The sequence below is a fragment of the Hydractinia symbiolongicarpus genome, chromosome 3 (assembly GCF_029227915.1).
Source record: "Hydractinia symbiolongicarpus strain clone_291-10 chromosome 3, HSymV2.1, whole genome shotgun sequence".
NCBI lineage: Eukaryota > Metazoa > Cnidaria > Hydrozoa > Anthoathecata > Hydractiniidae > Hydractinia > Hydractinia symbiolongicarpus.
This window is the reverse complement of record NC_079877.1, coordinates 19,832,194-19,860,040: the sequence shown is the minus strand read 5'-3', so window position 1 is coordinate 19,860,040 and position 27,847 is coordinate 19,832,194. Positions and strand designations below refer to the sequence as shown.

The 27,847-nt window shown below is 34.7% G+C and overlaps 3 protein-coding genes across 4 annotated transcripts; all 3 read left to right on the top strand.

Moving 5' to 3' along the window:
- The first annotated feature begins 153 nt into the window (after positions 1 to 153).
- LOC130636135 (F-box-like/WD repeat-containing protein ebi) lies at positions 154 to 14,840 on the top strand. 2 transcript variants are annotated; one of them, XM_057445759.1, is made up of 15 exons: positions 154 to 325; positions 6,273 to 6,413; positions 6,588 to 6,733; positions 9,380 to 9,589; positions 10,993 to 11,039; positions 11,128 to 11,254; positions 11,385 to 11,451; positions 11,732 to 11,829; positions 12,105 to 12,165; positions 12,409 to 12,530; positions 12,619 to 12,708; positions 12,799 to 12,896; positions 13,224 to 13,389; positions 13,588 to 13,689; positions 14,622 to 14,840. In XM_057445759.1, exons 2-15 carry the CDS (start codon positions 6,353 to 6,355, stop codon positions 14,658 to 14,660), a joined length of 1,434 nt encoding a protein of 477 aa, XP_057301742.1. In that variant the 5' UTR covers positions 154 to 325; positions 6,273 to 6,352; the 3' UTR covers positions 14,661 to 14,840. The 2 variants fall into 2 exon arrangements, with proteins under 2 accessions (XP_057301742.1, XP_057301743.1); XM_057445760.1 differs by having other exon boundaries at positions 161 to 325; positions 12,619 to 12,693.
- LOC130636919 (uncharacterized) lies at positions 1,571 to 2,158 on the top strand. The gene has a single exon (XM_057446770.1). The coding sequence runs from the start codon at positions 1,571 to 1,573 to the stop codon at positions 2,156 to 2,158; it is 588 nt and encodes a 195-aa protein (XP_057302753.1).
- A 5,727-nt stretch (positions 14,841 to 20,567) lies between the features above and the next one.
- On the top strand, positions 20,568 to 26,754 carry LOC130636134 (eukaryotic translation initiation factor 3 subunit F-like). Its single transcript, XM_057445758.1, has 8 exons — positions 20,568 to 20,798; positions 24,467 to 24,546; positions 25,102 to 25,239; positions 25,356 to 25,447; positions 25,544 to 25,619; positions 25,695 to 25,755; positions 26,116 to 26,229; positions 26,652 to 26,754. The coding sequence occupies exons 1-8, from the start codon at positions 20,604 to 20,606 to the stop codon at positions 26,730 to 26,732; spliced, it is 837 nt and encodes a 278-aa protein (XP_057301741.1). The 5' UTR covers positions 20,568 to 20,603; the 3' UTR covers positions 26,733 to 26,754.
- The last annotated feature ends 1,093 nt before the right edge of the window (positions 26,755 to 27,847 follow it).

Here is a 27,847-nt window from a genome sequence, read left to right as displayed (position 1 = left end):
TGCGTCTAAACTTTTTGACAGTGGGAACAGAAACATCAATATTAAAGGTGTTTAAGTTTTGTCTGTACGTCAACTGCCAAATATTCATCGTTCTCATTGTAACATTTGTCGATAAAATTAAAGTGTTCTATGAGCTGTTGATATTAATATGTTGTCTCCATAATATAGACTGTAAACAATAGTGAATGTTATTGGTGGGGCCTCAAGTGGTTGTGCAGTTGTGTTGATATCCAGTTGTGTTGTTGTGTTACGGATCAAGTTGTGTTGTTGTGTTCCTGCTGGTTGTGTTTGTGATACCGCTGAGTAATCAAGTGAGACAATCAAAGTAAGTCATTATTGTTACTTAACAAATGGTAGGAGAGGAATAATGGCTTCAAGAAAAGATTACAAGGCCCCGCCAACGTTAAGTGAGGACATTTCATATGAAAACCGGAAAAAGGAGATAAAAATTTGGCAAATTTTTAAAAATGTTGATAAAAAGAAACAGGTTGCTGCTATTTTTCTTACACTTGAAGGTAAAGCTTCAGAAATAGTAAAGATAATCGTCAAAGAAATGCTGTGGATATGAATGGAGAAATATCGAGATGTAACATTTGTGGATCTGTGTTTCATTGGCAAAGAGATTGCCCAGACTCATACGAAAATAGAAAGAAAAAGAAAGAGGAAGTGAATGTAACATTGTATACAGAGGTAATGGATGTATTTATGGGTGAAACATTGAGCGCTGCTGTTCTGGATTCAGGCTGTTCGAAAACTGTTTGTGGAGAAAGTTGGCTGAAAGAATATTTAGAGACATTGAGTGATAATGAACTTAATCATGTCACAGAGTCACAAAGTAATACAATATTTAAGTTTGGAGATGGAAATGAAATGAGATCTATTAAACAAATGAAATTGCCAGTCAGAATTGGAGATACTAATATCAATATTGTAACAGATGGTGTGAAAGGAGATTTGCCACTACTTTTTAGTAAAGATGCCATGAAGAAAGCAGGAACAAAAATTGATTTTTCAAAGGACACAATAGAAATTCTGGGAAGGAAGCAAAAGGTGTTTCTCACATCCTCAGGACACTATTGTATCCCTTTAGGCAAAAGAAAATTTGAATTTGATGATATTTCAAGTGTGAATGCGGAAGAAATAGTTCTGTATTCAAAGAGTTTCGCTATGAAAAATGAAACCGAAAGATTAAAAGACATTGTTAAACTTCACAATTTAGTCATCCGCCGCCAGAACGTTTAAAGAAGTTACTTCGGGATGCAGGTGTTGAGGATAAGAAGTTACATACATTGATTGACCATATATCACAGAAATGCGAGACATGTTTCAAGTACAAGAAACAATCCCCAAGACCTATGGTGGGTTTGCGTATGTCCAATGACTTTAATGACTGTGTAGCAATGGACCTAAAAGAGTGGACAGATGGCAATACAAAAACATGGTTTTTACATTTAATCGATACTTTTACAAAGTATAGTGCTGCTACTGTCATCATAGCAAACGAAAAGAAGTGATTGTCAAAAAGATATTTGAAATCTGGATAGGAACATTTGGCCGTGCAGGGAAGTTCATGGTTGACAATGGAGGGGAGTTCGATAACAGTGAATTCATTGATTTTTGTGAAAAATTTAACATTAGGGTTTTAACCACTGCTGCAGAGAGTCCATGGAGTAACGGAATAGTTGAAAGGCATAATGCTATCATTGGAGAGACTGTTCGAAAAATTATGAATGATCAAAACTGTGAGTTAGAAGTGGCTTTAAGTTGGGCAATTAGTGCAAAGAACTCACTTGCAAATTACAATGGCTACAGTCCAAACCAATTACTTTTTGGCAAGAACCCTAATATACCATGCATATTGACAAATAAGCCACCTGCAATGGAAAGTAAAACTGCTAGTCAAGTAGTAGCGAAAAATTTAAATGCTATGCATGCAGCAAGACGGGCATATATCGAAAACGAGTCATCAGAAAAGATACGACGAGCTTTGAGACATCAAATTAGACCTTCTGGAAATGTGAAATACATAAATGGTGATAAAGTCTATTATCGGAGAAAAGACGACAAACATTGGCATGGCCCAGGTACAGTTATAGGTTTTGAAAGTCAGCAAGTTTTGGTAAAACATGGAAGTCGATACATTCGTGTGCATCCATGAGAATAGTTTCCGATGACACACCGAAACCTGAAACATATATACTTTGAAGATACTGAAAATACTATTGAAGAAGAAGAAATGAGGAGAAATGATGATCACTTTGATAGTATAAATCCTATTGATGAAGTAAGCAAATTAGAAAATGTGTAACACAATAAAGATGTAAGCGAACAGCGGAATGTCAATGCTAACAATAAAAATGATGATGCTGAAAATGATGTTGTTAAATTAAAACCAAAGATGAAAATACGCATTGCAACAAAGAAAGATTTGCAATTAAAAGAAGTTGAAGTAATTTCAAGAGCTGGAAAAGTTGGAAAGGCTCAGGGAGGAAAATATAAAGATTTTTGGAATGTTCGCCATAAAGATGGCTCTACAGAATGTATTGATATGAGGGAAAGGGAATATCAAAAATAGAAAGAATAAATAAAGAAATTAGTCCATCAAATAGTGAAGAGATACTGTTAGTTGACAGCACAGAGACTGAATTAATTAGTCAAGCAAAAACGAATGAGCTGGAAAATTGGATCAAAAACATCTTATTCTGTAAAAAATTTTGCTCAGCGATTAATGCGTCAGATTTTCCCGCTGTCAGAAAGGCAGGATCGTAGTGTGTACGGCACAAGCATCATTAAAAACGGGCATGTTCTTACAACAGAACCACTGAATGCTACCAAAGTAGAATATATATTCAATTTTTATTCCGTTACTGAAGACAGGAAGAAAGGTCTTTGTTGCGATGCTAGAAACAGCATGAATGAATACCTTATAGAAAAAAACACAATGAAAGTGACATAGATTTTAATTCTGTATAATTGTACGTGTGTTTTTTTAAATTTTTTTTTAACAAACTTGTATATGTGCAAAAAAATTCTTTTTTCTACACTGCTTGTATTATTCTTGACTTTATCTCTATACACAACGCAACAAAAATTATTAAAACTTGGGATTCATGAAAATGGCAAATTACTTATTTATTTTAATCTTCGTCAAGTATTTTAAGTTTAATTTGATCGACCGAAACTAGCATTCAAAACTACTATTTTTAGCCGCATGCACAAAAATCGAGGCACGTGTGTATCGAAACAGTGTTCTTAAAATAGAAATAAAAAACAGGTAGCAATGCGCAAGGTACAGAGCTATTATAAAAAGTTTTAGTATGATCGCTTTCATTTTAAATTCTTCGCATAAACATTATTTTACATTACACACAAAATCTTTAACGCTTTTCGCATGTTCATTCATTTTTTTAAAAATATATATCTTTCAATAGCTTTTGTGATTGTTAACACTTAAACAATAGCATGCATGTTATCTCTTCTGAAATATGAATTTGCTAAACTTTTATCACTCTTGATCAATCTCTCTTTCTCTTCGGGTGTATTTCCATCCAACTTAAAAATTGTCAAAGTTATTCCTGTTTTTAAAAAAGTGTCCAAACTTGATTGTACAAATTATAGACCAATCTCTCTGCTATCTAATATTGACAAAATCTTTAAAAGACTGATCTACAAACGTGTATATCAGTTTTTATCACAACACCGAATTTTATACTTTCAACAATTTTGATTCAGACAAAAACACTCCACTGCACAAGCTCTTCAAAATGTGTGCCAAAAAATAATGGATGCCCTTGATAATGGTCAGTTTGCTTGTGGTGTTTTTGTCGATCTCCAGAAGGCCTTTGACATGTTGATCACGAAATTCTCCTGAAAAAACTTATCATTATTGTATCAGAGGAACTCCTCTTAATCTGTTTCGTTCTTATTTATCTGGCAGACAACAATTTGTATCAATTAATGGAACTGAATTTGAGTACAAATTTGTTAGACATGGTGTACCACAAGGATCTGTTTTTGGCCCTCTTCTGTTTCTTATTTATATAAATGATTTAAATTGTGCCATAAAATTTTCCATGTTTCATCACTTTGCTGATGATACCAACCTAATGTGTTTTGATAAGTCTTTAAAATCTCTTTCTGAAAGAATCAACATGGATCTGAAATTTCTTTTCCAACGACTCAACGCCAACAAAATCTCTCTGAATACAAGTAAAACTGAATATATCTTGTTTAAGCACAAGCTTAAACCAACAAACTATAACTTCAAATTATTTATCAACGGCAAGAAACTCTTCCCCAGTAACTGCATTAAGTACCTTGGTATTCTCTTAGATTCTGATCTCAACTGGAAGTCTCAGTCTCAATGTGATTGCGGTTAAACTCAAGAGGGCTAATGGAGCTATAGCTAAACTCCGACACCTTGTTCTACAAAGTGTTCTGAAAACTGTGTGCCATGCCATCTTTGGTAGCCACCTTCATTACTGCAATGAAATTTGGGGCCAACCTGGTCATCACTTTATTGATCGTATTTACAGTTTACAACATTGTGCAGTTAGAGTAATTTCTTTTGCACAGTGCAGAATGACTTTTACCCCTCTTTTCTCTAATCTTAATATTTAAAAACTTGCTGATTTGGTTCATATGAAAAATGTAATTTTTCAGTACAATTTATATCACAGAAAACTTCCAGATGCACTTCTTGATACTTACAAAGTTGACTTTTCCCACTCTTACGAACTCGTGGATCTATTTTTGGTTTGATAAATCCCCCCCACTGTGCAACTAAATCCTTCGGCTTGAACTCTATTCGATGTCGGTCCATTTATTCATGGAATTTTGCGCAAAACTCCTTTCCTTCAACTCGACTAGTCTCTCTCACCTCTCCCAGACTAACTTCTTCTCTGATCAAGTTCTTTTTCTTATTGTACAGCTGAGTTTGTCATAATTTGTTTTTCTTTTAATATGTTACTGAGTTTTGCGTATGTTTTTGATTGTTTGTATCTTATTTTTTTGTTTTGTTTTGTATATTTAGGGTGGCCAGCATCTTGTCATAGCCGTAGGCTAATAATGCTGGTCTCCTTACAGTGATAGCCAAATTTTTTTTGTAATCATCATCATTCTCGGCTTAACATGCATTTTCCATGCTAGCATGGGTTAGACGGGGAATATTAATGACCTTCTTCCAATCTGATCTAGACTGTGTTAGATCTAAGCTCAACTTCTTCTATATCAAGTCTGTCCTTATAACCGCCTGCCAAGTCTTTCTCAGTCTACCTCTGGGCTTTGCCCCAGGAACTATCAAGTCTCTACACTTTCTTACCCAATTATCCTCCTCCATTCTTTCCAAGTGCCCTAGCCAATTTAATCTTCTTATCTGGATAACATCTTTAATTCTACGGATACTTAGCCTGCTTCTTAGCTCATCTGAACTCTTTCTGTCTCTTAGACTGGCGTAACACATCCACCTAACCATTCTCATATCATTCCTTTCTAAACGGTCAAGATCTTCCTGCTTCACTGCCCATGTCTCACTACCGTACAACATAACACTTCTTACACAGGCCTCATACAACCTACCTTTTACCTCAATTGACAAGACTCTGCTAGTCAACAAAGGAAGTAACTCTCTAAACTTTTTCCAAGCAGAACCTATCCTGCAAGTAACACTTCTTCCAACAACCCCTTCACTGCCCAACATATCACCTAAGTAACAGAAGTTCTCAAATCTCTAACGAGCCACTGTTGTACATCATTAAAGCTGGAAATACTTTATTCTCTATAATCTCACCTTTGCAATGCTTGCATACAAACTGAATGTCAGCTCTTAACCTTCCACCAATACTATTGCACTTCTTATGTACTTGCAAGTCTTGCAAAAAATTGAGTTACTACCAACCCCTTTCCTGCAAACTCCACAAATCGATATTTATTTGACCTCTACCTTATGTATGCTTTTACTGTAGAATAAATACTTTTCTTCTTCTTCTTGAAAAATTTCAACTTTTCAAATTTTGTGGAAAAAATATAAAAATCTATTTGCTCAGATGTCCTCTCGTGCTTAATTGAGAGGAATTTTACATAAGATTTTTTTTTAACAATAGAGGACCTTCTTTAAGAGAGGCACTTATTTAAAAGAGGCCTTAAGTTGGGAAATTGTTTGCATATTTAGAGTTTAGTTTCTTGATTGAAAAGCACGGAAAAGTCTGCCATCTCTATAGAACATTGTGTTGCTTGAATTATGTCTGTTTTATGTGTCTTGATTTATATTCCAGAAACATGTAGGCTATGCAAATACAACAAATACTAACTTTTGGGAAAATTACATTATGAAAAAATTGTTGATCAAGTGCTCATGATGAGTATATTGAGTGATGAAGTCAACTTTTTGGTGTATAGATATCTTCAGGAATCAGGTATATGACATTTCTTTATTTAAATAATGTTTATAATAGGAAATGTTGTTTTGATTTTCCATCTGTGTGTGATTGCATTTTTTATTGTCTTTTTTGGTTGATATGGAACGACTTGATTCCTTTATCTGACACAGTTATGCTAACCATCTATATTTTTTGCTTACCTTTTTTAAGGTTACCAACACTCAGCATACTCATTTGGTATAGAGAGCCATGTGGTGCAATCGAATATAAATGGCTCATTAGTACCTCCAGGTGCATTGGTGAATATTTTACAAAAAGGAATACAATTTATTGAAGGAGAACTTTGTATAAATGATGTAAGTGGTAGAATGTCTTATCTTTTTATCATGTATAGAGCAACCACAAGAAGCACCTAGGAAAGTCAGGAATAAAAACAGAAAGTATTGAGTAAAGCTGTAGCTTAGGGTGCTTTTATCTTAGACAGACAATCATCAATTGAAAATACTAGCTCACTTTCCCAAAAAAGCATTTTTTTCTATTCACTTTCTAATGACAAAGTCAGCCACAGATTCATTGGTTGCATATGCATTTTTATTTTTTACTCGCCAAAGCATGCAACAAATGTGTTAGGGTTTCCAGCCAAATACCCAAAACCAGATTAGGGCACAAAATATGACATGTTTGTAACAATATGATTTTAAAGCGTTTAAACTAAATACAATAAAACGAAACATGTAAACACAAAATTTAAATAATTGATAAATAATTGATAGGGACGAGCAAAAACAGTAAGTTGAAAAGAGAAAAACAAAGCCACATGAATAAAACTCACCAGCTTGCCAGAAAAAATGTGCTGAGTGCCCTGATGAATTTATTTGTTGGGAGCAATTTAAGTTTTGAATTTCAAACCATTTAAATTTGACTTTGAAAATAAGAAAATGCGCTTGATGTTGATGCGAAATTTGCAACTCTCACCAGTTTTGAGAGGAAGACTTTTTATATATTGAACTAAAAATATATATACTACAAATAATGATAGCATTGAGACATGACACACAATAAACTACAAAACAACGAACAATACATTGAGGAGAGTGATAACAAATGAACACAGTGATGGAGACAAAAAGAACAAGTGAGACATTGAAGGAGAATGGAAGACATAGGGGACAATAAACAAACATGGTGGAATATCCAATGAACATAAATAAATACAAGTTATTCAGAAATTTATTTTTTCAATACTAACTCATTAAAATGAACCATATGTTAAAAATAAAATTATAAACAACATGTATGCGTACCAAGACTTAAATATGCCAATAGAAAAGTAAAAAAAAAAACTATCTAAAAAAAAAGACTTTATAGAATTGCGAATTTTTCCCTATTGATGCCACTTATTGATGATCCATATGTCTGAGACTATAACAGAAATTTCCAATTGGGAACTAATATCCAAAATTGTAAATACACTGTAGACTGATTTCTGGACTTCTGCTTGGGAGAGGAAACACAAAAATTAGTTGCAAATGACAGCAAAAAACTTTGATGAAATAATTAGGCTTGTTGAAAAAAGTGTAATTACTTATAGTGCATCTCCTAAAAGCTCCTCAATGACCTAAAATTTTTGACCCAAAATTGACCTTAAAATCTCCTAAAATTGTTTGTGGTGAAATCCAATTTTTTCAAATAGTAACTTCTTGTTATTCTGTTTTATGTGACAAGAGTTTGCTAAAATACAGAATAGTTGTCATACATTTTTTAGTTTGTTCTCCTGGAATTTGACCTCAAATTCTCCTGAAATCCCCTATAATTATGAAGTTTTAAATCTGTGGGCCACCCTGTAGTACAATAATGAGAGATATATGTGGTATGAGCTTAAATCAGCCTAAAAAGAATTTTAGTTTTCCTTTCTGTGTTTTTATCAGCTTTTTTTTCCCTTTTCAAAGGCTTTCAACTATTTAGAATTATTACCTAATCAGTAGATTTTTTTTCAATTCCTGAAATTTGGCGTAATTAGCAATTTTGTCCTGGTAAATCCAAAAATTTTTAATTTTAATTTTTTTTAGTGGATATGTTCTGCCCAATCTTGGAACGCGCCCGTCTTAAGACTGGCCAGGCCAATCTTCCGACAGTGACAAATGGGTGGCCAGTCTTAAGACTGGACTGCCCAATCTATGGACGTACATGCCCAATCTTAGAACAATTGTGGAAGACAAACAGAACAATAAATTTTTTAGAATTTACCTCTTAATAGGAACTTTAAATTGAAACTTTTCTTGGAAAATCAAAAGGCCGAAAATTTATATATACCATGTATTTTATGTATAAAAAATTGAAACTACTCAACTATATTAGTATAGTCTAATAAGGTTTTTCTTCTATAGACTATGATATTAGCTAGCTGGCTACAGCTCACTAGCTAGTTAAACATCTCATCCAATGAAATTAACAGCTAGCTAACTAATAATATGGTTGAATACGATTTTTCTGATTCTTCATAAATATAAACATTTTATTTTTAAAATTTAGCCACTACTACAAGCTGTATATAAATGCTAAATGTATAACACGTGCTCTACCAGCTACCTAGCTAGCTAGCTGCGATTTTCACTCTATGTGTCCAAAAACTGGCCGGGTCAATTCAACATGTTCAATGTGTTTTAATGTGCCTGAGAATGTTTGTTGGGACTTGCAAAAAACAGAGCTCATGTGGTACATCCCTTCCCTAAAATCTAAAAGGCACTAAGGATGCGTCTAACATGGTCTTTTGCCCAATCTTGTGACGCCCTGCCCAGTCTTAAGACTGGCTGGCCAGTCTTAAGACTGGGCAATTTTATGTCCAAAGATTGGGCAGCGTCCTAAGATTGGGCAGAACAGATAGACTGGATTTTTTCTTACAACAGCGACAATATTTTCAACTACTCTACTGTCTGAATTTAAATTTGTATCAGTTTCTTCTCATACTTTTCAATAGTGACTGTTGGATTTGATTTCTTTAGGATGGTAGTTTGATCGACAACTTAGATTCGTTAGGTAACCTGCCATTGATAGATGCTGTTATTCCAGAATCCTTAGCAGATAGAGCAGCTTCAATGTATAGATTAATATCACAAAGAACAGAAATAAACAAAAAAATTATGCCACAAGCAATAAACCAAACCAAACAAAATACGGACGGTGAAATTATTTTTAATGGACATAAAAGTGAGGTAAGAAAGCATTGTGAAATAAATTTTCACAAAATTTTATATTTACAATAAAGATTGAGTTATTTAACCTGTTGTAACTCCATACTTAAAGTACTAGTAAAAAAGTTTCCAATCAGATAACTTAAAAAAAAAAGAAATATCATAAGCAGTTTGCAAACAATGTGTTTTCGTTTGAAATAAATTGCCAATTATGAGCTAGTAGAACTCCAACTATTTCTTAAAGAGGAACTAAAGTCAATTTTTTTAAGGTTTTGGTTCAAGAGCATGGTAATAACTTAGTTATAACATAATTAATCCCAAAATTAATTAAAACCCCTAAAAATTCCAAATATTTTTCTCTTCACAGTTGGTCGCCATTTGCATTTAAAAACAAAAGTAATCTGCAAGATTATTGATAAAAACATAATTTTGTAACGTTAACTTGCAGGACTTGAAAAGAATCATGGCTGACAAACCTAAAAAAATTAAAACTCTGATAAGAAAGTTAAAGAATTACAATATTGTACATACTCCTAGCCTTTCTGTTTCCCTTATGATATAGCATGTGATAAAGCTAATCATTTTTTACATTTTCTGTTTTAAACATTTTAACAAACATAAATTTACTGTTACAGTTTCAAGTCATTAATTACTCAAAAGTTTATATTTTATTAATTTCTTTTGTATATAATAACACATATTCAAAACAACTAAAACGTCAAAATTGCACGCGGTTATAACTTCATTTGAACAACATTTCAATACAACGACTCTTGAGAATAAAAGGTGTAGACATTCACTATTAAAGGTCTTAACACAAACACACAGAACTGCTTTTCAATTTCTTGAAAAAGACACTACCTGGGTCTTCTTAGGATCTGGCTAAGTTTTAAAGTTTAATTCATTCAAATAATAATATAATGTATTACATTTTCATAATGCAAAAATGTAATTATGATATGGTATAACTTCAAGAACAAAACAAAAAGTTATTACTTTACTCTCAGAGATCCTTGCCTACATGCCACACTATTTTTCAACGTTTATATGTATTTATTTATTGCTTTTGCAACAGTGATGTCACATGACTGTAAAATTTACGGTAGCCCGGTGCAAACAGGGGGCGACTGCAGGACTAAATCCAACTAAATTTGGGTTTTTTAGGCCTAACATTCATACAAGAGTATTTTTTCTGGCGTTTGTTACCATATTCAAGAAAGTAAACTTTTGACGTTCGTTCTCCTTTATTATTCTTAAGTTATCCTTGTTTAATAATTTGAATATTTTGTTATACTGTATAAATAATAATGTCATAATGTAGCACATCTTGACACTAATTGTGGAGCCTATTAAGAGATTCCAAAATAGTGCTCATTCGTTTTCTGCAAGCCTTGTGAAAAAACACTAGAAAAATTTTTATTTAGGTGTTTAGTTGTTCTTGGCATCCATCATGCACATATTTAGCTACTGGGTAAGTAACATTTCAAAATATTTTTTGCATAGGTTGCCTATTTAAATTCAAAAAATTTAAATATCAGTCATAATAATGACTTTTTTAGAGCTGCAGATGGTATTGTTGGTGTTTGGTCCATGGATACTGATCATAGTGACATGATGGTGCTGGACCATAGCTTGGATGTGGGTGTTAAGAATCAATCTGCTGATATAACTAGCATATGTTGGCATGTAAGAATTTTATATTTTGTTTTCAAGAAAAGAACTTTGATGTGCCTTATATCTGTGTTTGTCAGACAAACGTGTTAATGAAATTGTTCGTATGATTTAAATGTAACTTATTTTACCTATACCACTATAGCCAGATGGACATTATCTTGCCACAACATCAGCATTAGATTATAGTGTAAGAATCTGGGAAAAAGCTGGTAATTCTTTATTAATTTTTTATGTCATTGTCGTGAAAGTGCTATTGAAGTGGCGCAAATACACTTATTCTTAGGTATGGTTAATGTTACTAATGCATATGTTTTCCCATTTTTAAGTGCATTTTTTCTTTTCGCTGCTTTTTTTTCGCGTAATTAATTTACCGCTTATATAAAAAGCACACATGTTGTTTTGTTTGATAATTTTATGTTGTAGTGCAGTTACTTCAATTAGGGCCTGTCTTACAGGACTTTTTTTCATATTATTATTTTTATTTCTAAGGGAACTTTGTCACATCATTGGCAGGACACAATGATTTGGTACTAACATTAAAGTGGAACAAGGCAGGAAACTTTCTGCTTAGTGCAAGTTTGGATAAGGTGAGCGTTTCTTGAATATCTTGTTCTTTCAGCAAAACAGCACTTTTTTAAATTTTCACGATGGAAAAAAGAAGATTATGATCTAACATGCTCCAATATTTTAAGTTATTGTTGACACGTAAGATATCGAATGCAACTTTTGTCATTTAATTTTTCTTATTCATAGCTTTTTTCGTTTTTTTCTTTATAATCTATTGCGTTACAACAAGTACATCAAATTCCTTTTAAATTGCTTTTAAATTGAATTCCTTTTTTCTAAAACAATCTTAATCTAGAAATGTATCACATGGAAAACTGAAAACTGGCAAAATCTCCAAGAATTTCAGTGCCATACAGGTGACTTTTTACATGGTAGCAGCTTTCTTAGAATTGTTAAATCTTGACTATGAACGTGAAAAGTTTTTCTGAACTTTTACTGGCGGACCCTAAATAAGTAGAACTTGTGCTAAATGGCACCTAATATTTTCGATTCTTGGAACTTACTTGCTAAATAAAACCAGCGAAACTTTGCTTAATTCGGACCCTGGATAAGTGGGACGTCACATCATTGGTTTCTTATCTATGCATGTTGTCGTCTAGGTCCAATTGTAGACACTGACTGGCAAAGCAACGTAATTTTTGCCAGTTGTTCGACTGATGGCACGATATGTGTTTCCCAAGTTGGTAGTGAAGATGCTGTCAAAAATTATATTGGACACACAGTAATTATACTTTTTTCTATTTCTATTTCACCTCTATACTTGCTTTTTAAAACAACACGTTTCTTACACTCATTATTATTTTATTTAGGACGTAATCAATAGTATAGAGTGGGATCCTTCTGGTACAATTCTTGCTTCCTGTTCTGATGATAGATTGATAAAAGTACGTCTAGGTCAAGTGTGTTGGTATTGAACGTACAATTAATGAATACGGTTGTATCATTTTAGAAGCTACTTGCGTAAAGCTTTTTTTATATTCTGTTTACAGCTTTGGAACCTGAAACAGACTAGGGCGCTTTGTGATTTATCTGGACATACTAAAGAAGTAACTCAAGTTAGATGGAGCTCAAAGCGGCTTTTAGCGAGGTAAGTCGTTATTAAAAGGAGTGGCACAACTGACGACTGAAAGAAAATATTAGAGAGAAAACAATAGTTTTTAAGAGAAGAAAAAAGACTATGCATGTAATTTTTTTGTGCACACTCGCTCTGGTGGTTTATTTCTTTTGTTTCTGCTTCCTTACATTTAGGCTCAAATAAAAACACACATTTCAATTCAAAGTCAAGTTTCTTTTTTAAGGCGAGTCCTGCCTGCCCTGTCAAATGAGATCAGATATTTAAATTACCAATAAACTCGCTGAAAGACGACAACCTTTTCCAAGATTTCCGGTTTAGCACTTTTTTTCTTTTCCATAGTGCGAGCTATGATACAAGTGTTAGAGTTTGGGATGCTGAGCACGCAGTATGCTTGTATACGTTGACGCGGCATGTAGAACCCGTTAACTCGATATCCTTTCATCCGGATGGAACCTATTTAGTATCCGCATCTCTAGACGGCTATATAAATATATGGGAATTACAGGTATGTCGTATAGTTGTTATTTTCTATTTAACCGAAGAGAAGCGAGTTGCTGTTTTACCGAAATCAATTTTAGGGTACTATAAAAATATTTATTTTAAAAAAAAGTTTCACTTGTCGAAAAATACTAGATATTCCTGTCTCTTATCAGTTCTTCGTATTGCAGATATAGGCCGTTTTACTACCCCTTTCTTTTTTTAGACTGGAAATTTTATAGTTTCCAAAGCGAGCAGTGCAGGTGTATTTGAAGCTTGTTGGAGTCCAAATGGTTTATATATAAGTATGTGTATGGCAGACAAAGCTGTGAGTAATATTTGGATATTTGGACACTATATTTTGAAAAGAAAATCTATTAAAAGAGTGATCAATACGAAAAGTGTAGAGTTGATATTCATTCGTTTATTTACAAGATAAAAATATGTACATAACTCTGAGTTTCACGCTGAGCGATCATCAGACGTACACTAACTTAAAAAAATATATCAATGTCTTATACGAAAGTAATAAAATAAAATCTAATTAAGTCAAGTCTGGTGGGATCGTTATAATGTTTTTCAAGAAGTACTTGTTTACATGACGGCAAGTAGAAACCAGTTCCGTTCTTTTATTTAATAGTTTTAAGTTAGATGTGATGATATGGTACTTCTCCGTAAGACAAAGGTTGCATGTGTTTCCACCATTTTTATAAGGAGAGGCATAGTTTCTTCAAATGCCACACGTGTTTAGACAGTTCTGTGAAGTTTGCCTTCTTTTCGTATCTAAATGTGTGTATATGTGGTTGTAACAGGACTTGAATGTACTTGAATGTATTCTATACTGGGAGTCATGTACTTATTTTAATTTTTATCTTGTAAATAAACGATTGTATATTTGGACACTACAATGTTTAGTTGGCGTTTAGAACAAGCAAAAAGTGTTTAAGATCGACGCCTTTTCTACTACTGCTACTCTGAGAAACCAAGGTTCCTTAAGTCATAACTTGCAACCACAATTCCATTTGTCTCAGTCTTACATTTGAAAAAAGTTGTGGGCATTATTACGGTGAATCAAAACAACATGCTGGACATCGTTATGTTTTTCCACGAAGCACCATTTTGGTTAGTCATAGCAAAATTCTACAAGACCAATTGTCTCAAAAGAAACGTGAAAAAGGGACAAAAAAAACGAATTAAAAATGCACCAGAATTTCGAAACAAAAGCTTTAGGCCGTTATTCCACTTTTTTATTTCTTTTAGGTCAAAATTTTAGATTCTCGAAAATTATTGGGAAGTTAGCATTCAGCAAATGCGTTTTAGCTTGCAGGATGTATATTTTAATGTATTCCAGTTGTGAAGTAAGAGAGAGCTTTTATCAATGCGGACATTTTATTTATTTGTATACACGTACTTGTGAGATTTTCAAATTTGTAATTAATTTTTTACAAAAATTTAGTGAATAACGTATGTAACTTTTTAGTGGTCGTTGTTCGTTTAGTGTCTCAAATGAAATCCGAATCAGTATTACTTTATGTTGTATCGTTTCCATATCTTGCAACATCGCGTAAACAAAACTGTCATTCATTGTTCTACTTAAGGCTTAAGCATTTTTAGATTCCAAAAACACGTAAAACGGCTATACCTTGGATTTCTGGAAAGCTGGATAACATCACTTTTCATGCAGTGATGAAGACACATATTGGCAGAAAATAAAAAAATTATACTTAACAAAAAAGTGTGGGGGGAGGGCTGAAGCCCCCTTAGTGTCGCCGACCCTGGGCTATTCAAATCGTAGTTTTTTTGCAACGTAGTCTAGGTTAATCTTCAGAAATATGTTAACTCTAGAGGCCGCTGAAGCGCTTTTTTTCAGGGACAGTCAGAGTTTGATTATGCGACAATATTCGGGAACTTCGGTAATAGACGAAGTCTAAAAATTTGCACGCTTGATGTTTAAATTTTCTATCTTTCGGTAATTATCATGGACACCTGTATATAATTTAACACACAATAATCGACTTAACTCGAACAGTGCGAATTTTCTTCATTCGTTTTTATAAAAGTAAAAGCTGTCAGATCTATACAACTTTGCAGACCATGCCGTGTATTATACTTGCAAGGAGATCCACTGTTGCCATTTTCACAAGTACATGCACCCCGTCTTCATGTTTAGAAGAAAGGTTTTATTTGCGACGCTATATTTTCGAGCACTAAATGACATCCATAATCAAACATTTTTGCCCATTCGAACACATTTCTGTCGAAAGCAGCGATATGATATTAAATTTTCGGATATTTTGTTGCAAGTCTACTCACAATTATTGAGAACATGCAAAAACTCAACAATTAATGTCGCAAAAGTTGGAGAAAAAAGGATTTTTACTCCATTATTTGTAAAAAATATCGTTTGCGTGGTCAATTTTTGCCGAGTTAGTTAAACTCGTATATACTTAAATGCATGGGTAGTCATAAAAAATATTTTTATTGAGAAAAAAACGTCATGGAAATTAATAAAATCCCAACGATCATCAAATTATTGTCAAAACGCAATAATTTTTGTTCGCAACAATTTTTGTCCTAAATTTATTATCTTCAAACATTGATTTTTTTTCCGCGAATACCGACTCTTGCTAGTCAATTTTCGGAAGTTAAATATTAGCAGTGTCTCGTTACACTGAACGAACGAAGCAACTTCATCTTCATCTTGCACTTTGTATTGCAACGCAACTTTGAACAAGAAGCTCCCTTTCACAGCGGTATTTCACAGTACGTTTATACCTTTTGACAAGGGCATGAACAAAGTCACTAATGGGTCAATTCCAAATATGCACGTCTTAATGTCATATTTTTTCCCACCGCCATCTTGTTTGTTAACTGTTAGGAAAAACCCCGCCTTTTTCAATTTACTTATTGTGTTCTCTGACCATCTCAAATATTTTCAATGAAACTATCGTCAATGAAACTACCAACCATCTCAATGAAACTACCGACTATCTCTATGAATCTTCCAACCATCCTAATGAAACTACCGACCATCTCAATGAAATCACCGACCATCTTAATGAAACTACCAACCACCTCAATGAAACTATCTTCAACTCAATGAAAACCACCGACCATCTCATTGAAGCTACCGACCACCTCAATAAAACTACCAACCACCTCAATGAAACTACCCACTATCTCAATAAAACTACCGCCATCTCTATAAAACTTCCAACTGCTAAACAACTTCAGGTGGGTGGAGTTGACGTTTTTAAGATGTGAATGTTTATCAATTTCGTTTAAAATATGCCAGTTACCTTCTAAAACTAAGGTCATCAGGCATTGCAAGAATTCGTCTTTCTCGGTTTCGGTTTTTATTAGATCCAGAGTGATCGCGTTGGGTGTGGATATATCGGAGATAAAATTTACCTATCTCTCATTTTTTTCGGACGGAAGACTTTTCGAGACAGGGTGACGGCTACAATAATCCGAGATGTTGTCTTCGCTCTTGACGTATTTTAAATCGAATGGTAACCTTGGATACTCAGAAGCATGTTTTCGATGCGTAGTGGTAGAGTGGACAGCGGTTTTTGTAGTAAGGTTACAATCGGTTTATGATCGTTGTAGATAACGAATTTTCTCCCCAGCAGGTAAAGGCGATTGCGTTCACATTTGCGAATATTTTTGTTCTGTTTCCGTGAGTGATCTTGATGAATAGCTGATAACTTTAGCATATTTGTGCCCAGGCGTTTTTTGTAATAAAATTGCTGAAACTCCCACTTTGCTTGCATCACAATAAATAATAGTTTCTTTTTCGTTATTAAAATAAGTTACACACGAGTCGGTTGTGATGGCGCTTTTGAGAGCCTGGAATGAGCTTTCGCAGTCTTCGGTCCAAATAAATTCGGCGTGTTGTTTGAGCAATTTTCTTAGCGGGTGAGTTTTTGTGCTAAAGTTTGGAAATAAAACGTTTCAATTAATTACATAATCCAAGAAAGCTGCGTACGATTTTTTGATTCTCAGGTTTTAAGTTTTGAAGGGAATCTACCTTAGAGGGGACTGGGCTTCCTGCCATTCGCATTAAAAATAAAGCTGTAAAATTCAATGTTTTCTTTCGAAAAAATACATTTTTGTAAGTTGTTAATCTATCTAGAATGGCTTTTTAATTGCTGTCGTGTTCTTCAATGTTTGTTCCGAAAACGATGATGTCATCAGCAATGTTGGCGACTCCTTTCAGGTCAGATAGAATTGTACGCAGGGCATGCTGAAGCTCTTCTGATGCTGAATTGGCACCGAACATGAGTCGTTTGTATCTTTTTATTTTGTCTTCTGTTTGAAATGAGGTAATGTATCTTCAGTCTTCATTTAAGGTCAGCTGATGAAACGCTGCATTCATGTCTAGCTTGGTAAAACATGTGGCTCCTTCAAGCTGTACGAGCAAATCATCGACCGTTGGTGCAGGGTATCTTGTGCGGGTTATCGCGGTATTACCCTTTCGCATATCTAGACATGGCCTAACGTCGCTGGTATTGGCTTTCGGTACTACTACTAACTGGCTCAACCACGGGGTGGGCTTGCCAGTTACGTCTTCTATGATGTCTAACCCTTCGAGTCGTTCAATTTCCTGTTGAACTTTCCACTAACATCGTGACAACGCCTTTCAGCGATATTAATGGTTCTTCCGCCCCGTATGTTATAATTTTCGTATCTGTTTTTCTCAATCTCAACTTTCCGTTGAACTGTCTATTAATAGCGTTAAAAGTAGTCATGTTTAAAACATTTATTGCAGACCCGGAATCGATCAGAACACTGACAGGAAATTTTTCGATTTTTACACGGCAATGGAACTTGGCAATGCTGAAAACAGGAGAGTGGATTGAAAACAACCGCGCGACTTGCTCTTCGTCGAACGTATCGACATCGACGTTTTTAGTGGCCTGGGGTTGCGTCTATAATAGCTGCGGTACGAGCTTGCGCTTGTGGAACGACACACTCTCGCAAAATGTCCGATTTCGTGGCAATTATTACAGGTTTTACTAGTTGCTGGGCATTTATTTTGGTGTGGATATTCGCCACCGCAGTAAAAGCATATTTTTGAAGATTTTTTATGCAGATTAAAGTTTTTCTTACCCGGGTGTGGTTTCCTTTGATCGGTCGATGCGGTTGAGTTCTTCCTGTTTGATTTGTGTAATATCCTTTTGGTCGCTTTTTTCCACTAAAATAGCTTGGGTGTTTGTGTCTTCTAATGTTTTTGCGTAAACTAGGAACTGTGCTAGAGTTAAGGTAGGATTTCTGAATTTTCTCAGTTTGTTACTTGTCGTTGAGAGTTCGAGTTGACGTTTTAGCTCGGTATCGAGTGCTGCTCCAAATTCACATTTTTGGGCTTGTTGCTTCAGTCTGATAAAATATTGTTGGATAGTTTCTTCTTCACGCTGTATCATTGATCTATACATATAAATTTCATAGTTTACGTTCGTTTTCGGATTGACATGTGTGTCAAATAATTCAAATGCGTTATCTAGTGTTTCATCGGTGCCAGAAACTAATAAACTATCGTAAATATCGTATACTTCTTCCCCAACGTAATTTAATAACATAGCCAGTTTTTGCTTGTCATCCTTAACATTGAGCGCCACACATAAATTCTTGAATATTTTTTTATATTTTAGCCATCTTGTTGCGATTGTGGTAACGTCGTTGGTATCGAAAAAATTAGGAATAGTTAGATTAGCAACTGCCATAATGTAAATTATACTGCTTGAATACTCGTCGCCAGTTTTATATTCAGAGCGTAATCTTCTCTAACTCAATATTTACAAAAGTGTGCTCTTATTGTTCATAGTGTGCATACCAAGTTGGCCACTTGGTATGCACCAGGTTGACAATATGACACTACCGACCATCTCAATGAAACCACCGACCATCTCAATGAAACCACCGTCTACCTTATTGAAACTACCGACTGTCTCTAAGGAAAATGTGCGCCGCCGAAGCTTAACGTAATTTAAAGGCGTGTTTCCACTCACACGAAGAACAATGCATAATATTCTTCGATCGACGTCGTCCTCGTGGCGGTCGAATTAGATCGAATTCAAAAGTAGGATTTTTGTCGATCAATTGAAATTTATCCAATGAAATCATTGATTTATACCTAAGCGCTGTAAACAAATGTAAACATGAAGCAAAGAGTTTGGAGGCAAATGGCTGGGAAATTTGGGAAGAATTGTACGAAAATATTTTTGTTTTAAGTGCAGAAACTTTTCCAAATTTTGGCTAAACTCGCAAAAGTTAATGTCGCGAAATTTTAAGTTTGCGAAAGATTCTGTCTGCTGTGGTGCAAAGAGCCTTTGCAACGGAGAGAATCTACCTCTTACAAAAGTTAGCCTATACTTTAAAGGAAGAAACTTTCGCGGAAGAAACTTTCGCGAGTTCGCGATTCTTCGGCAAAATCGCGAAAGTAAAATCCCGCGAAAAATACTGAAAGTCTTCATTCGCGAAAGTTAATTCCCGCGAAATATCTGGTTTTGAGCCATTCGCGAAAGTTAATTCCCGCGAAAAATGTTATTTTTTCACAAAATTTTCAAAAAATTAGTGTTTTTTTTTTTTTGTTTGGGGTGGGGGTCACACTACAAAAATATAACATGCTTTTTTAAGGGTTTTCCTTTGAGTATCGTTTGAAATGAATAGGTATGCTTGTAAAACAAAAGTCACGAAAGAACTCTCTTTATTTTTAAAGCATGCTATATAAAGTGTGACCCCTTTAATAATGTTCAAGACAATAATAAAATGACGTACAAATGGAAGCAAAGATTATTACGTAAATAACAGTTTTTTTATCTTTAAAATATAATAGCTCTACATCAATCAATTACAACGATTTTAGTGTCCTTCTTCATTTTTTTTTATATTGCCTTATTCGCGAAAGTTAATTCTCGCGAAATATAGCCAAATGGGTCATCCGCGAAAGCAAATTCAAAAAATTTCGCGACTTTTTCGCCTCGCGAAAGTTGCTTCCTTTAAAGTATACCCAGTGCCAGATACCAATCGCATACCATAGATAGTGCTCGAGAAGTGCAACCTCGATGGCAGGGCCTGTAGCGTTATTTGACATGAGGTTAAAACGCGCACGCGTACGCGTTTCATCCTCATATCAAAAACGCTTCTGGCCCTGGGATCAAAGTTGCAGGAAGTGATCCGGGAAACAAAACGAAAGTCCGTCTGCTGTCCTGCACGTAGCGCATTTCTTTTTCCTAATACAAAATGGCGGCCAGTTTAACTACATGTGTCACTAAAGTTTATATTCACCCAGTTGCTGTATTTGCGATTGTGGACAGTTATGAAAGGAGAAATGAAGAAGCAAAGCGCGTAGTTGGAACTTTACTTGGCACTTTAAACAATGGTGTAGTAGAAGTGACAAATTGCTTTACAGTTCCCCATGTGGAAACGCAGGAAGAGGTAGCTAGCTAAACAAAAAAGATGTATATTTGCCTTTTATTTCAGCCAGTCTTATGTACAAGTTACAGGTTAATTAAGCATATATATGAACTTAATAATCCATTTCTAACTAAATCAGCAACATTTAATTACATGTTTTTTGTCGTGTGTTATAGCTTCTTTTGGAGTAGTAGCTAGAAGCATATACCATCCTCTAATTATGTGATTATCTAAACAAACAACTACAGCGACAGTCTGGCAACTCTGCTCACCACTTTATGGTTTTGACTATAAGCCATATATATGAAACATCTTTTCAGCAGATTTTACATTGTCTCCCCTTAGCTTGGAATTAGTATTGACATCTTTAAAACTTCACAAATTATCTTGAGAAAACCAATCTGGACTGTACTTTGTTTGTATTTGAGAGATCCTTTTAACATTGTCTTCGTAAGTACAGTCAAACGTTCGGACGAGTCAGCCATATCGTTTATTATGTTAAAAAAGAATTATTTACCATAATAAACTAAATTATATGTAGCATACATTATCACTGAATAATTTAAATTGTCTGGCATCTTAAATAGCATCAGTCACTGGAGAGATAAAAAGGAGAAATGCGTAAGAATTGCCAAATATTTAAAATGTGAGCAGGAGATAGCATTTCTTTTCGAAACGCGGGAGACTTGACAGGTCTGGATCTGTGAAGGAGAGTGCACGTTGTGTTACTAAAATTTTCTTAAAAATATTTTCAAGCCTATCTAGTTTTATAAAAATATAGGTTTGTTTGGTGTTTAATGAATGATTACAAAGATAACAATAGATTAAAATGTCACACCCTACTGCGCAACATTTTTCTCATCTGTGATGTGTGAGCCCAGTGATGTTTGGGCTGTGTGTTCTGTAAGGTGCACAAGTTTGGGTAGCAATAAAATAGTCATATGGTACATCTTAAATGTAAGGCTCAGGATATCATGTCATAGCCTTCAATTGTTGCCGGTGAAAAGAGAAAGTTACTGATAAAAGTGAAATCACAGAATTAGACGTTCACATAATAACATTATACGCTAGTGATTTATATTTTATGTGGATTTTTAGTAAATAGACAAAGGTAAACTTTTAGTTGCTTTTGACAGTTACCATTTAATTTCTGGTAAATATGACAGTTAAATCAGTGGGATACTTTAATGGGATAAATTTTCGCAGGGATTAATTTTGCAGTTGAGCTTATCCGTGAAATTTTAGCATTTTGCGGAGACTTATTTTCGCGGATGAAGGATGTTCTAATATTTCACGGGGACTTAATTTCGCGAATGAGGTCATAATAGCAATTTTTAAAAAAGTTGTCAAAAGGGTGTGGGGCCGAATGGCACTGTCTCATCGACCCTTGTTACACTGGTCACTTCTACACCAACACAAAATGTAATTTTGCATTTTAGTTCAAAGCTCTTTCAACACAACTATAACATCAGGTATAATAAACACAACTAAATAAAAAACGAAACGAACCTTAATTGTTAATCAAAAGCGTCAAACGCAGTACAAGAGAAGTTAACATCATCTTCATCTCCAGAGATTGGTTCATATTTTGATTCTTCATCTGATTCATCCACTACTATTTCACTTCGTGGGATATAAGCAACTTTCAATTGTTTATCCGTAGGGCTGGGAAGAGAACTCAAATTCGGTTGATCATCTGCATTAGCTGAGAGCAAAGGATCGATATCCTGAAAAGGGTCAAGTGATTCGAGACCTTCTACACGAGCTTCAAGCGCTTTAGTGATACCTGCTGCTTTCCAGGCGTTTTTAATAACATTCTTGCCACCTTTTTTGGTCATATCATTGTATAAAACCACCATCCATTGAGCTTCAAGCGGGTAAGTTGCAATGGGTTATGTCTTGCAGCGATTTACCTTCATGTGGTTGCAGACCAATCTGAGCGGTATACCAAACGTAAAACTTTTTAGGTGTGTGCTTCTTTGCATAACCATTTACGGTCAAATCCAGAGGTTGGAGTAAATACGTCATATTAGTAGGAATGCAGACTATTTCAATATTTTTTCTTTCTCATACAGATCCAAGACTTCTTTGTCATTTGTCCAGTAAAGACATCCATATTGACTAAGGTTTTTTGATCAAGTGGTAAATTTAATAATTTTTCTTGTTCTTTAATAACTTTTTCTATGTACGGCTTGAGAACTTCTTTGATCATTTTGCAAGCTTTATCTGCGTTACTGTAGTTGCCGTAGTGGGTTTGTGGCGCTGTAGATTAGTGGTTATAGCTCTCGTACTCTGTGCAGGAGACTGGGGTTCAATTCCTCTTGACGGTGATTCAACATGGGCGAGTGAATGTTACCATAGCCCCTGGTTAACCCAAGCCATGCGAGAGAAATTGGAGAGATGGCACACTGTAGAAAGATGTGCATATTTTACATGGCTAGCCTCACAAATATCGAGGGATATACCCTGTCTATTATTTCCAGGAGGGGCCATGGCGTAGATGGAGAGTCCTAGAGTATTTAATGCTCATTTTGAGCTACGCAGACCCAATTAGAGCCCGCGCTCTACTAGACAACTCCCGGCAACTCAAAATGGGCATTAAATACTCTAGGACTCTCCATCTAAGCCATGGCCCCTCCTGGAAATAATAGACAGGGTATATCCCTCAATATTTGTGAGGCTAGCCATGTAAAATATGCACATCTATCTATCTATCTATCTATCTATCTATCTATCTATCTATCTATCTCTAGTTTTGTTGAAACTCAAAGATTCTTGGATCATTTTTGATTAAATCTTGCGATGCGGGTTCCCTATCAAAAGCTAAAAAAAAGGAAAAGAGTAAACATTCGTCTGCTTTTCCATCCAAGAAACCGCGACGAGATGGTGACATCAGAATGATGTTTTTAAACGGTGCTGTCAGAACCAGACCTACGTGTGAAGACAGTCGGAAAAAAACAAGCGAAACCAGCTGAAATTATATCTATTGTACTTCATTAAGTAGTTTTTAAACTTGTTTTATTTCTAGAATCATTAGAAAATATAACACCTGCTAAAACTAGATATTTGAAACAACTTTCTTGACATTTTAGTCTTATTTTTTCATCTTCAGTACTCAGTTAAAAAAATTAGGCCTACAAGAAGAAAGCCTCAGACTTTGAAAACAAAGGAAAACAAAAATTTAAAATTTCGCGAATCGAGCAATTTTTTCAAATTTTCGCAGGGACAAATTTTTAAAGGGACATATTTAATCCCAGCGAAAAATTTATCCCAATAAAGTATAAAGGAACTCTTTAATCTTTATGAAGTAAACTTGGACCAATATTAGGTTGGGTCTTGTGAATAATGTTTGTTTACCATTTATTAAATGCTCCCTCTAAGAATAACATTTCGCCCAGCAACACATATTTTTCTAAGTCTGAGTCAAAACTGACATTCCTCAAGATTCTTTAATACTAACCAATTCCTCACCCCATCCACCCCTTCCTCCCCAAAAATCTAGCACAATATACTGATGGTTGCTTTCTCCAAACAAACACCAACACAACAAACACCACCTGCAAGATTTAAGCTTTCCTTCAAGGTTAAAGCTATCTTGCTATAAACATTAAGGAAATCTTAATCTATTTGCTTTCCTGTAACTATTTGAATACTTGTCCATGATCAAGTTCCTGTATCCCTTCTTCTAGGTTGCCTTTGATAAAGAATATGCCAGTTCCATGCTGGAATTGTATAAATATGCTTCTCCAGCAGAGGATATTGTTGGATGGTATGTCACATGTTTTATACACTTTTTAGTATTAAAAACCAGGGTATATAATCTGATCAACAAGTAACAATTGAAGCTTCGAGCCCAATCTTGGTGCCAATTTTATCTTTTGGTTTGAATGTTGTGGTTTTTTTACATGTGTCAAATCACAGCCATCAGATAGTCTTACCACCAATCAATTTTCAATGGCACCTAAATGTGTGCCTGGAGCTCTTCTACACCTGTATAGCACAGCAGTTGAAGAAGCAACTTAAGTGACACTAAGTTGTTTTTGATTCTGGAAAAGAATTTACTTTTGCTGATAAGAAAATTCCAGGGAAAAAATACTGACTGACTGACTTATTTTTTCAAGGACTTTAGGTTGTGAACATTTTTGATGATAGCCATGGGAGTGCAAGATTAGCAAAAATCGTTTAAAAAAGATATTAGGTGTATTAAACATTTATATTTTGTCATCCCTTCACTCACGACTAAGTATAACAATCCATACAGTTATTTAATCTGTTAATGGATGTAGTATTTAAGTAAAGTGTAAGCTCTATCCACTTTATTCAGGTTTGCCACTAGTCACGATGTCACAGGACATTCAACCCTCATTCATGATTATTACTCCATCGAATGTGCAAACCCAATTCATTTTACGCTGGATACTCAACTTAAAACGGGACACATGACAACAAAAGCCTATGTCAGGTATATGAAAATTATTTCTATGGAAATATCTAGTTAAATATTTGCTTCAAGACATGCAAAAATTAATAATGGTTTTGTGAGTTGTGTCTCTGGATTATTTTTTTTTCATGAGATAGCTCTCTAATGGGTGTACCTGGTGGCACGAGAGGAAGTATTTTTACACCAGTGCCATGTGAAATCAAGTCCTACGAACCCGAAGCTATTGCAAGTAGGTTGTCGTTTTTCTATATGCTTGTCTCATTTGTTTTGTCTTTTAAACAGACTTCTTTGCAGGCATCAATTTGGGTTTCTTTGCTTTGTTTAGTTCAAACATTTGCCAGGAATAAGGGTGGTTCAAAAAAACCGACCAGCTTGCTCAGTGGTGTGCAGCATGTTTCAAGGTGAAATGTTTGAATATCATCTCATGCTGGTAAAGTCCTATATTCAATCAATTAATTTACTAATTCCTATTGTAGGTCAGCCAACGACTTAGTGGATCGATTAAAGAATGTTTTGCAGTATGTAAAAGACGTTATTGTAAGTAGCGTCTAATTTGTCAAATGTGCATGATAGGGTGTGCACCAGGAATGTGAAGAATTATTTTTAGTTTCAAATATTTAATTGGAACTATTTTTATTCTTACAATATTGTCAGGATTAAATATCAAAATTTTTCTTACAATATTTTTAGTCATTCCATATGCTCGTCATTATATTTACAACATTTAGGGTAACGTTCCAATAAGTGAAATTTTAGGCGAAAATAGCTAAAAAATGAAAATGTCTGGAATTTTAGTGAAAAAAAAGTCAGGAAAATGTTTGTTGAGAATGCGTTTTGTTTTAAAATTCATTACACTGTAAAAATGTCAATATTGTTACATGCTTGTTACAATTGCAGAACGATACAACACCAGCCAATAATGAAGTTGGACAAAAATTGATGGCTATGCTTGGTCAAGTACCGCAGATGGATTCGAAACAAATCGAAAAAATGATGAACAACAATATGCAGGTATAATTCATCCCGTATCATTTATGGTGGCACACAATTATAAGGGTAGGTTAATGTTGAGGAAAGGAAGAAAACATCAGCTTATTATAAGCCTTGTACACAAGGAGAAATCCCACGCTGCCGTGTGATGTATAATGGTTCACTTTGTTTTGAATTTAATCTAAATTTAAATTTAAGCAAATCTATTGTCTTTGTCACTTTCAATCGTGCGCACTAATTGAAAACCGCATTTCACTCCAGGTGTTTACATGAAAACCTTGTATGCATTCAGAAGTGAGCTTCACTTTACCTGAAGGGATAAAAAAGCATGTAAACATTCCTAAGAAACACACCATGCACCAAAGTGGCTCAAACCGGTTTGAGTCTACTCCGGGTCTTACATAAACTACATCTTACATGTAAAATGTTTTTTCTTTTTTTAGGATTTGTTGATGGTACTGTACTTAGCCAGCCTAACAAAGACACAATTATCTGTTGGGACAAAAATAAACAGCATTATATAATTTATTAAAAAGCATTCACAAATTTAGGTTTATTCTTTGATGATATGCTTAAAAAAAACTTTTTCCGGTATAGATCTTTTCAGAGGCAATAAAAGTACGTTACGTTTCGAGCATATAAAGAAGATGCCCGTAGCATTCAACAAGGAAGATAATCGTTTTTAGAAAGTCCCTTATGTAGTTCTTTAGGGGTTCTGATAACAGTTTTGGTAGGGATTTCTAATAAGGCCAAAAAAGATAACAAGAACACAATTCTAGCTGTTGAGATGGCTGATTTACTTACATCACTATTAGTTGCGTATTTTACGATTAGAGTAACAGAACAGTTCAAGTGAAATGTTAAGTCTATCAAAAAACTCGGTATAAAGGTACACTACTTGTAATGTGGGAAGTGGATCTTCAGTCTAAGGTCCTAGATGTAGCGGTAGTGGAGGGAATGAGAAATTTTTGAATTTTTCTATTCAAAGTGCATTTATTGAATACGAAAGGAAGTCCCGGGGGAACGAGATCGTATTTTCTGGTATTTATTGTCGCATATAAAGGCGGTGATGCGATGAGCAAGGAAAAATTTCGATTTTTTCCATATTGTTATTGTTAGTCTTAATGTGCCAAAATAAAAATGGTAGATCTTTACCATATCACTAAAGGACATCGTTTCGCGTGTAGAGCGATCGGAATTTTAAATTCCGAACATTCCCACATGTCTGTTTTCATTGGTTGAAACAACATCGATCCTGATAATTTATTGGCTGAAAGATAAGACACTTTTCGTCGTGTCGTATTTTTCTTCGTGGTGTGGTTTTCTTTGACTCGTAATAGTTCTCGTCGTGTATCTTTCTTCGTGGTGGGGTTCGCAGCGTATTGGTTTTTGTCGTGGCGAATTACTCTTGTTCGTGTGAACTCATGTTTCGTCGTGCCGTATGTCACTTCGTGGGGTATTTCACTTTGTGGCAAAATAGTTATGCTTTTTTTAACACGGAATTACTAATTTCTTGAAGCTGTTATTTTTGTCATTTTTTTTAATAAACCATACATTCTTAGCTATAGATTTAGCTAGCTATACATATTAGCATGCCATAATCTATTATCTATTTTGTAGTTTAAATGGATTCTGATGA